Raw genomic sequence first — 10,450 nt, forward strand, 5'->3', positions numbered from 1 at the left:
CCTCCTGGGCAGTTAAAGCAACCTATTTTTTAAATTTATTTTTATTTTTTTATTAGTGAAACACCACGAGGTACAGTTATAGACTATAAATTTTTGTGCTTGGGTTTCAGTTATACAATGATCAAGTACCCATCCCTCCACCAGTGCCCATCCTCCACCACCACGGGTCCCAGCATCCCTCCCAACCCCCAACTGCCCCGTCCCACCCTGCCTCTGTGGCAGGGCATTCCCCCTTGTTCTCTCTCTCTTCTTTTGGGTACTGTGTTTTGCAAGAGAGGCATTGAGTGGCAATCATGTTTGGTCTATAGACTACTTTCGGCATGCTTCTCCCACCCTGAGAGGGTCCTCACAACACCCTTTATTTGGTGCTCTTTTTTATCTGAGCTTCCTTTTCACCTAGCATGTGTGGCTGGCCTTCAAGTCATGGAGCAAAATTCCTGGTACTAATCTCAGCCATTCCTGGGTGTTAGTCTCCCGTTTTGTTGCTTTATGTTCCCCAGATGAATGCAATCTTTCTGTGTCTATCCCGCTCTTTCTGACTCATTTCGCTTAACATGATACTTTCCATGTAGTACCACTTGTATGTAAATTTCATAACTTCATCTTTTCTAACAGCTACATAGTACTCCATCGTGTAAATGTACCAAAGTTTCTTTAACCAATCATCTGTTCTCAGGCACTCAGGTTTTTTCCAGATTCTGGCTATTGTAAAGAGTGCTAAAGCAACCTATTTTAACAGGTGAATTCAGTAGCTAGGATATGAGGGTTAAAATTTGAGAACCTCCAACCTCCTCAAGCTCCACCACAAAACTTTCTTTTATTATATTAAAAACAATCTGTGGGGCTGGAGCGATAGCACAGCGGGTAGGGCTTTGCCTTGCACGCAGCCAACATGGCCAACACAGGTTCGATTCCCAGCATCCCATATGGTCCTCCGAGCGCTGCCAGGAGCAATTCCTGAGTGCATGAGCCAGGAGTAACCCCTGAGCGTCGCTGGGTGTGACCCAAAAAGCAAAAAAAAAAAAAAAAAAAAAAAAAAAAAACCAATCTGTGCCATGTTGAGGACTAGAGAAATAGTACAGCTGGTAAGGCGTTTGCCCGGTAGCCCTGGGCACCACTGGGTGTGACCTCCAAATCAAAAATAAGTAAATAAAAAAATTAAAACTACCCCACATAACCATGAGCAGGTTTCTGTTTTGGCTTCCCAGGAAGTTAAAGGATAACAATGCACACCTGAAGAGCTATATCTTCCCAGGCAGATGTAGATATCTGGGCTCTTGTGGGGAACCATTGTGAGCCTGAATTCTTTGGCGCCCTCTAGTGGATATAAGCATATTACATGACTAGGACCAGCTTGTGTGTTTTTTCATTCTTAGCAAGTACTACCACTCAAATAGTTCTTGAGCACTTCCAAGTGACAGCACTATGCTGGATGTCTGTATTTAGAAGAGCAAGATGTGCACCTAAGCTGTAGAGATTTTTCTCAGACCTCTAGTTGGATGCTTCTGAGCTCCACAAACATTTAAAAATCAAATATGATGGTTTATTCTATGACAGGCAATTCTTGAATGTGACATGATTCACACCTCTTGGTGCAAAAGCTGTGGAATAACAACCATGACAACTGTAGAACTGAAGGTTAGGTGTTAGGCGTTTGCAGCAGATCAAATCCTCAGTATTCTTATCTGCAAACTGGGCATAAGTGAATTTCCCCTATTGTGTGAGGATTACTCAGTGGTGAACCACACTGCACTCACCAGGAGCCTACAGCAAAGTTAAAAGCCATATCAACAGAATGTTTAAATCCCTCTTCAGTGTTTATTTCAAAAACGATGAAAGATTGTTGGGGTAGGATAAAAAACAGCCTAGAAATATATGGCTGGTGTTTTTCTGAAGAGAATGAAATTTTCCCCAGAATGATTTTTTTTAAACCTGTGTGTGAACAGGAGACAAAATCACTTGAAGAAAGTAGCTAAGACAATGTAAATGAATTATAAATATGTCATCTAAGGAAAATCACCTCGGTGGTTAAGTGGTGAGAAGAGCCTTACAGTTTCTCTCTTTCCCTTCAAGCATGTCCAGCTGTCTCACGAGTTTGAGTCTCTGGTGCAGCAGGATCCTCGTTTTGAAATTTGTGCGGAAGTCACTCTGGGGTTGGTCTGCTTTCGGCTCAGGGTATGTTCAAGTTTATTCCAATATTCTTGTTTTCTTTTCTTCAAATGTGACAGAGAGGAACATGAACTTTGTGTTCAAGGCACTCAATTAAATCACACCTCAGTCTGTTCATACCACCTACTACCAACTATATCCTACCTGCACACAGTTCTCCATGAATTTTTTTCTTCCTTGGTCATAAGCTGTGAATTCTGGTTTGTGTGACCCCTTTGGGTCTAAGACACTCACCAGTATCTCCATCCCTATGTACCTGCATAGGTTGCTCTAAGGACTGGCCTGACTGTAGCACCACTTCCCATAGTGTCATCCCCAAGTGTGATGACAGTTAACATCATCTGGGAGATGCTGAAAAAATGCCAGCCTAGGACCCTAGCTGACCAGGACTGCACTTTAGCATGCCTTCCTACTTCTCCTCAAGGTTGTTGGTAGACACACACATGGTTAAGATGGGCTGTGGCTGTGGCAAGGACAAGTGTGTTTGCCCTCTGACAAGGGTGCTGGCCTTAGACCCACTGGTGATATAAGCCATTTTACTGCAATCCATGACCAAGTTTCTCAGAAGGCCCCACAAGATGGAGGACACAGACCCCTTGAGGCTGGAGGACAATCTAATGCCCTAGTAACTCTTGAGCTAACTTTTCATGTCCCCTTTCCACAGGTTCCTATTTAATTTCAAGAAGAAAGATAGGCATGGCTCAGCTGCATAGTTATGACATGTGGCTTCTCTTACCACATGCTTCTTTGTGATTCTAGAGATTTGAACCAGTCATGGAAGTCTGGAAGCAGCTGATCGTAGAGCTCTGACAAGGCGATGGGGGAAACACAGATATGGGAAAGAGGAACCGTGAGATCATACTCAGAGATGATCTGTGAGCACATGTACTTGGCAACATGTGGAACTATCCTGACATTACTCCAGATACTGGGGGGTAACAAACATGGCACCAGTCAACTTTGGTGTCTTCATTATGCTTAGCCTTTGTAGGATTTTGATTTTCACATTTTACTAGTTTAATTGGGGTATCATTTGCCAACCACTTTCTTCACTTAGAATTACTTTAGTATCTACCCCAGCTTTTATAGCAATGAATTTGGAAACACCCCATCCTTCAATAAAAGCCCTCACACATCATAGTCATCTGTCACTTAGATGTTATTGATCTGCTTTCTGTTGAAGACTGTTATGAACATTTAGTAATGAAATTATCAGTATACTGACTTTTGTGACTGGCTTCTTTCACTTAGCATAATGTCATCAAGATTATATTTTGTATATATTATATATAATTTTCACCATAATCAATGGTGACCAAACCCACCTATGCATATGGTCTTTATTCTTCTGTGTCAGGTTCAATCATACTCCTAAGTTCAGGCTATTTCTATGAAGTTTTCTGCTTTCTGTTGAAGACTTTGTTATCAAGATTATATTTTGTATATTTTATATATAATTTTCACCATAATCAATGGTGACCAAACCTGCCTATGCATATGGTCTTTATTCTTCTTTGTCAGGTTCAATCATACTCCTAAATTCAGGATATTTCTATGAAGTTTTAAAATTTTATCTTGTCATAATTTTCTTTGTCCCATTCATCACCACCACTCCCAATACAGAGAGAAATATCACTTGACTTAAAGCATAACAGTACTATATACTATTACTATCTCATAACTGCCTTCCTGTCACTGTATCTTCACCCCAACCTGTCCCGTTGTTTCATTCTGCACCTATTTTCCTTCTTCTACTCTTTCTCCCCCTCCCTCTCTCTCTCCCTCCCCTTTTTCATTCTTTTCCATATTCACATCTCATACTAAGACCATCTTCTCTGGCATCTTACCTCTATTTTCTTTTTCAGTCTACTACCATTTTTTTTTTTTAAATGTAGGAGTACTGCTATTTATTCAGCCAATGATTAAGCTGACTGAAGCATTCTTTACTGATGTTTCAGGATACAGAAAATGTCACAAAGTTTTGCCTCAAATATAAAATATATTAAATATATTTGGAATAAGAAGGAAGTTTTTTTAAAAACTATTTTCTACATTTAATATTTATCAAGTGTTTCTTTTTATAATAAATCTCTATGGTAGCTATCTTTCCTTTGTAGCATATTCTTCTTTATCATCCACCTGTAATAGGAGAATGTCTTTCCGGGTGGATGGACCAGTTTCTGAAGTAATTTTCTGGTAGAATTACCATTCAGGCTATCTATGTGAGACCAATGGGAGCTCCATAGCAAGAGGCTAGGTGAATATGAATGGGTCAGATTCTAAAATCTGTTTGTGTCTGGGTCAAACTGGGTTCTTCTTTTTCCTCTCCTTGTCTCCATTCTCAGGACAGAGTGAAAACCAGAACAGTTCAGTCCTGTATGGGTTACATTATCAAGGATGCAAGGCTGCACCTGTCAGCCCTCTTTTTTTTGTTGTTGTTTATTTATTTATTTAAATTTTTATTAATGAAACACCATGAGGTACAGTTGTGGACTTACAAGTTTTTGTGCTTGGGTTTCAGTTATACAATGATCGAGTACCCATCCCTCCACCAGTGTCCATTCTCCACCACCACTGATCCCAGTATTCCCCCCCCACCCACCCGTGGCAGGGCATACCATTTTGTTCTCTCCTTTTGGGTTTGCAAAAGAGGCACTGAGTGGCAGTCATGTTTGGTCTATAGTCTACTTTCAGCATGCATCTCCCATCCTGGGAGGATCCTCCCAACACTCTTTATTCAGTGCTCCCTTCTCTATCTGAGCTGCCTTTTCCCCTAGCGTGTGCGGCTAGCCTCCAAGCCATGGAATAAATCTCCTGGTACTTATCTCAGCTATTCTTGGGTGTTAGTCTCCTGTTTTGTTACTTTATGTTCCCCAGATGAATGCAATCTTTCTTTGTCTGTTCCTTTCTTTCTGACTCATTTCGCTTAGCATGATACTTTCCATGTAGTACTATTTGCATGTACATTTCATGACTTCATCTTTTCTAAAAGCTAAATAGTACTCCATTGTGTAGATGTACCAAAGTTTCTTTAACCAGTCATCTTTTCTCGGGCACTCAGGTTTTTTCCAGATTCTAGCTATTGTAAACAGTTGTCAGCCCTCTTTTACTTCAACTTTGTGGCTGACAACGGATGGAATCATTGTGTGTAAGAAAAGGACAGAAAGCAGTATAGAGAATGAATAGCCTGAGGAATTGGCATCCCTGACAGGGAAAGGGGTGGGCTCTGTCCTCGATAGGCTGCTCTCTTCAAAGGGAGGCCCATATGAGACCTTGGGCCTATTTTGTGAGCAGTTTCCCTGATTCTAGTTATAAACTATCATACTTCATTTGCTATGTTGAGATTTGGATCTCTGAGGCCCCTTCACTGATGGCATTAGAAACCTCAGTTCTGCCATTTATGTTCCTATATGTAGATAACATTTCTAGGAACTGCCTTAAAAAAACACCACCACAACTCAGACTTTAGAAGAACCCATTTTTTAAAAACTGTTTATTTAGGCACTGTGATTTATGAAGCTTTAGTAACAGAATCAATGTTACAACTCCAAGCATACCACCAGAGCCAGCATCCCTTCATCAATGACCAAAGGTTCTTTTCCTCTCCGTACCGTAGGGCGTTTGCCTTGCACACAGCCAACATGGCCGACCCGAGTTCGATTTCTCTGCCCCTCTCAGAGAGCCCAGCAAGCTACCGAGAGTATCTCGCCCCCACGGCAAAGCCTGGCAAGCTACCAGTGACGTATTCGATATGCCAAACACAGTAACAAGTCTCACAATGTTACTGGGCCCGCTCGAGCAAAATTGATGAACGACAGGAGGCCAATGACAGTGACAGTGACCCCACCTCCGTAGAAAGCATATTCTCTTTAAAATGCAGTTATCTGGGGCCAAAATGACAGTATAGCTTGGAGGATTCTTACCTTGCATGTGGTTGACATGGGTTTAATCCCTGGTACCACATATGCCCCTGCCCCGCTCATGCCCCACCAAGATATAGTTATCTAGTTACCTCACCTATATAGCACCAAAGTGTTCAAGACCATAAGTTTTTTTTTTTTAAAGCATATTTGAACATGAAGACATTGTCCTATCTGGAGAAGCTGCAGTCTCTTGTGACTACTTTCTATACAAGTGTCTAGGTGAAAAGTGCTGCTGTGTCTTCTACCAATGCCTGGCAGAACTGCCAAACCCAGGTCTCACTTCATTAGCCGACTGACTGAATCTTCCAAAACCTGAGCACAGCCCTTCTCTCTGTTCCTTTAGGGATCCAACAAACTGAATGAAGCTCTTCTGCAGAGAATTAACAACGCCAAAAAGATCCACCTGGTCCCCTCTAACCTCAGAGACAAGTTTGTTCTGCGGTTTGCCATTTGTTCCCGTACTGTGGAGTCTGCCCATGTACACCTTGCCTGGGAGCACATAAGAGCACTAGCCACTGAAGTTCTGGGGGCAGAGATGGAGGGAAAATGAGCCAGGGGCAGCAGGTGAGTTGCACTGAATGTTACAGGATAAATTTCCTTTGGCAAAAAGATCAAGCTATATCCCTGTTAGTCTGTAGATGTAGGAAAATGATACATCATAATGATCCTTTAAATTCCTAGATATATTTGTATACTGTATTCTTTGAGATGGGGAATCAAAAAATGATCAATCGTGTATCTGTGCAATCCATCCTCATATCTCATATCTTTACCGTTCTTTATCTCATTTCTTTATCGATGTGTTTAAGAGGGAGCTTACTGTCACAACAACCTTATATGTTTACCCAGGAAAATGAAGAGTAAAAACTTTACAAAAAGAATTTCATGCAACAGATGCTTATGATTCCTGCTGGTGCAGGAAAAAAAAGCAATGTGTATGCCACAGAGCTTCTTGTGGTTGCTAAAGATGTGCCCTACCTCGAAGTCAGCAGTGTAAACTTGTAAGAAACACCTGCTAACAAGGTAGGGTTACTGATAAGGGAGAGTTGGAAAATGATGTCAATTTTACCACAATAATCTCAAAATTCTTTTAATCAAATTATTTCAAGAATATCTACCTTCAGGGGCTTTTCCGAGTAAGGCTCTTGCCTTGCACATGGCTAACCTGGATTTGAGTCCCTGTCTCATATAGTCCCCTGAGCACTGCCATGAGTAATTCCTGAGTAATGCCTGAGTACAAGATACGACCTAACCAAAAAAAGGGAAAGAAATAATGTCTACCTTCTTTCTCTTTTGCCTCATTTGGGGGTCAGGGACTATGGATATTTGTAATCATTTCTCATGTCTGTCCCTTTTCATTCCAATTTCCCACCTATCATAACCTATGGAAGATGTAAGAGCTCAATGTCTATATCTGATCAGTTGATTTTACTAACAGGGTTAACTTCTTTGTCCTTAATAACTGTGAACATCTGAAATACCAGCTTCCTCAAGAAAAAAAATTAAAGACCATGGAGTTGGGGAGAGGGACAATGGGAAGGGTGCTTGCCTCACACATGGCTGACCTGGTTTTGATCTCTAACACCCCATATGTTCTTCTGAGCACCACTAGGAGTGATCCCTGAGAAACGTCAGGAGTAAGTCTTAAATACTGCTGGGTGTGGTGCAAAAATAAATTTTAAGTTAAAATGATACACTTATTTATAAGAAGCCAATTCATGGCTTCTAACCAATGTTAGACACCTCCGCTGAAGTTTTCCTAGAAAGACATTCTTTCCTCCTCTAAGCTTTGTAAAAGGTCCACTGCTCTTAAGCTGAGGGTTCCCACCCTGTGTAAAGCCAACTCTAAGACAATATTATAAACATCTCCACAAGGCACTGAGAGAAACTTTTATTTTCACACAATGCCACTGCTCTAAGACAAGGATAAGTATGAGAGTGGGGAGATCCATACAAAGCAAAATTGTATCAGATGCACAATTTACATGAACATTTATGCAGCTATATCATATGCAGATTTATTTCCATGTACCCGTGGCAAAATACAGTAGCATTAAAAATTATCAAAATGTAAGGCATGTTTTTGATAGAAGTCACAATGTTCAAAAATCATACATACCAAATACAAAGGCAAAAATAGTATTAATATGTTTTAAATGTATAATAGAAATGCATGCATATATAATTGTTTGTACTAGATTAGCTAATGTAAACTTTACTTGTGCTTATCTGGGGTAATTACACCAAATTCATGTAGTCACATCTCTAAGAGAAAGAAAAATATTTCCATTTTCCACAGAGTAGAAACTAGCTAGAGATTCTAATTTATAAAAATGTGCTATAAGAGAAGCATGGTATCTGTGTCTCACTGGGGAACAGTATAATCCTGTGCATTGAAATGAGAAGTATTATTTTCGGTCACTGAGGTCAGAACACCAATGAACAATGCTATGGACAGCAGAGAGGTGTCCTACAATTCAATTCAGTCCTGACAATCCACCCAAATAGAATCAGGATAAGTCCCAAAAGACTGCCCTTCTTCTCCCTCCCACCCACCACACAACTTCACACACCAATGCCAAGTCCAGGTTGTCACCTATGCTTTTGACTAACAGGCAATTTGAGGTCTCCACGAACCCTTCCTTTTGGTTTGAATCATCTGTCAGAGTGGCTCAGCAAACTCGGGGAAACATCATACTTAGTATATCATTCGTTTATTATGTTAATTGTATATAACAGTTCAATGGAAGAGATGCATATGACAAATCACAGGGAAAAGGGCATGGAGGGCTCACGTCCTCTCCACAGCCACTCACCATAAATCTACACATTCACAAAACTGGAATCTCTCTGAACCCATCTTTTCAGTTTTACATGGAGATTTCATTACAGTATCATTATTAATAAACTGGCCACTGGAAGATTCAGCCTCTTGCTCCTCTCCCCTACCTGGAGGTCTAAAGCTAGAATGGAAGGTTCCCCATCTTTAGGTAGTTTAACCTCACTGAGACAAAAATAGATACATTTCACTACTTAGGATATTCCAATGATTTTATGAGTTATTAATCAAACTGTGAAAGAACAAATATATTTTTATAAATTACAACACCATAAAAGTATTAAAACTTGATTCTTTAATTTTTCTAATACAGATACATGTTTGTTACTTTTCCCCTATAGAGACCAAAAGTTTAAAAGATACATATTGGAAAACGGAATGACATGAAAACGAATCTCACCCTGATTCCATGTGACCAACCCTACATGTGTCTGTTTCTTTCTCTAAAACCATCCAAAAGTGATTGCATCTGTTCAGTTCCTCATCAATAAAGGAATATTGCCTCCTGTATGAAAAGTTAATACCAGTATTTAATAGTTTTTTATATTATTTTGTTGTGAATTTCTGCTGATTAAAAGTTGTATTTTGTGCTTGTTAGTGGTATGAAAGTCTTAGAGAAATATTTCCTAGTTCAGTCTATAATTACACTTGAAATTATACCTGTGACCTTAATAGTTGCTTTACTGACTTCTCAGTATATATCAGGCATTATTTAGGAAGCATTAATCATAAGCAATTGTTACTTGGAGATGACTCTAACTTAAAGGAATAAATTCAGAATGAAGACACAACCAGAGTCTGGGTCTACTGGTTTGATGGGAATGACAGTAACCTGCAGAGCCTTGAATTCCTTATAAGTCTATCTGGCTTGTAGTGCCATGAATTAGTTAGAAAGCTCTCAATGTAAACAATAATACTAATGGCATGGGGACAAAGAATAGTCCATTGGGAACCACTGGGGGTACCATGTAGGGAGCTGTAGAACAATGAACACTTAAATAACTGTGGAAGTTGAGATTGCCTAAATAGACATTGAAAGTGTATCTAACATGAGACTGACACCCAAGGAAAGTAGATACAAGGGCCAGGAAGATTTCTCCATAGTTGAAAACCTGCCTCATGAGGGTGGAGAAGGCAGCTGGAATAGAGAAGGGATCACTAAGAAAATGATGGTTGGAAGAATTGGTCAGGATGAGAGAGGTGTGCTGAAAGTAGATAAAGGACCAAACATAACCTCTCAGTATCTGTATTATAAACCATATGCCCAAAAGTAGAGAGAAAGTATGGGGAATATTGTTTTCCATAGAGGCAGTGGGAGGGTGGGAAAGAGGGGGGGAATACTGGGGATATTGGTGATGGGGAATGTGCACTGGTGGAGGGATGGGTGTTTGATCATTGTGTGACTGTAACTCAAACATGAAAGCTTATAACTATATTTCACGGTGATTCAATAAAATATATCACTGTCACTGTCCTCCCGTTGTTCACTGATTTGCTCGAGCGGGCTCAGTAACATCTC

At 40.2% G+C, this 10,450-nt stretch overlaps 1 protein-coding gene across 3 annotated transcripts in view; it reads left to right on the plus strand.

Annotated features, from left to right (window-relative positions):
• Nucleotides 1-10,233, plus strand: part of DDC (dopa decarboxylase) — a 100,420-nt gene extending 90,187 nt beyond the window's left edge. For all 3 annotated transcript variants that reach the window (XM_056137965.1, XM_056137968.1, XM_056137967.1), the window contains exons 13-15: nt 2,074-2,175; nt 6,436-6,656; nt 9,273-10,233. In XM_056137965.1, coding sequence (XP_055993940.1) covers nt 2,074-2,175; nt 6,436-6,642 — 309 coding nt within the window. In that variant the 3' untranslated portion in view covers nt 6,643-6,656; nt 9,273-10,233. The remainder of the gene's footprint in view (nt 1-2,073; nt 2,176-6,435; nt 6,657-9,272) is intronic.
• The last annotated feature ends 217 nt before the right edge of the window (nt 10,234-10,450 follow it).

The sequence above is a fragment of the Sorex fumeus genome, unplaced genomic scaffold (genome assembly GCF_029834395.1).
Source record: "Sorex fumeus unplaced genomic scaffold, SorFum_2.1 ptg000128l, whole genome shotgun sequence".
Classification (NCBI taxonomy): domain Eukaryota; kingdom Metazoa; phylum Chordata; class Mammalia; order Eulipotyphla; family Soricidae; genus Sorex; species Sorex fumeus.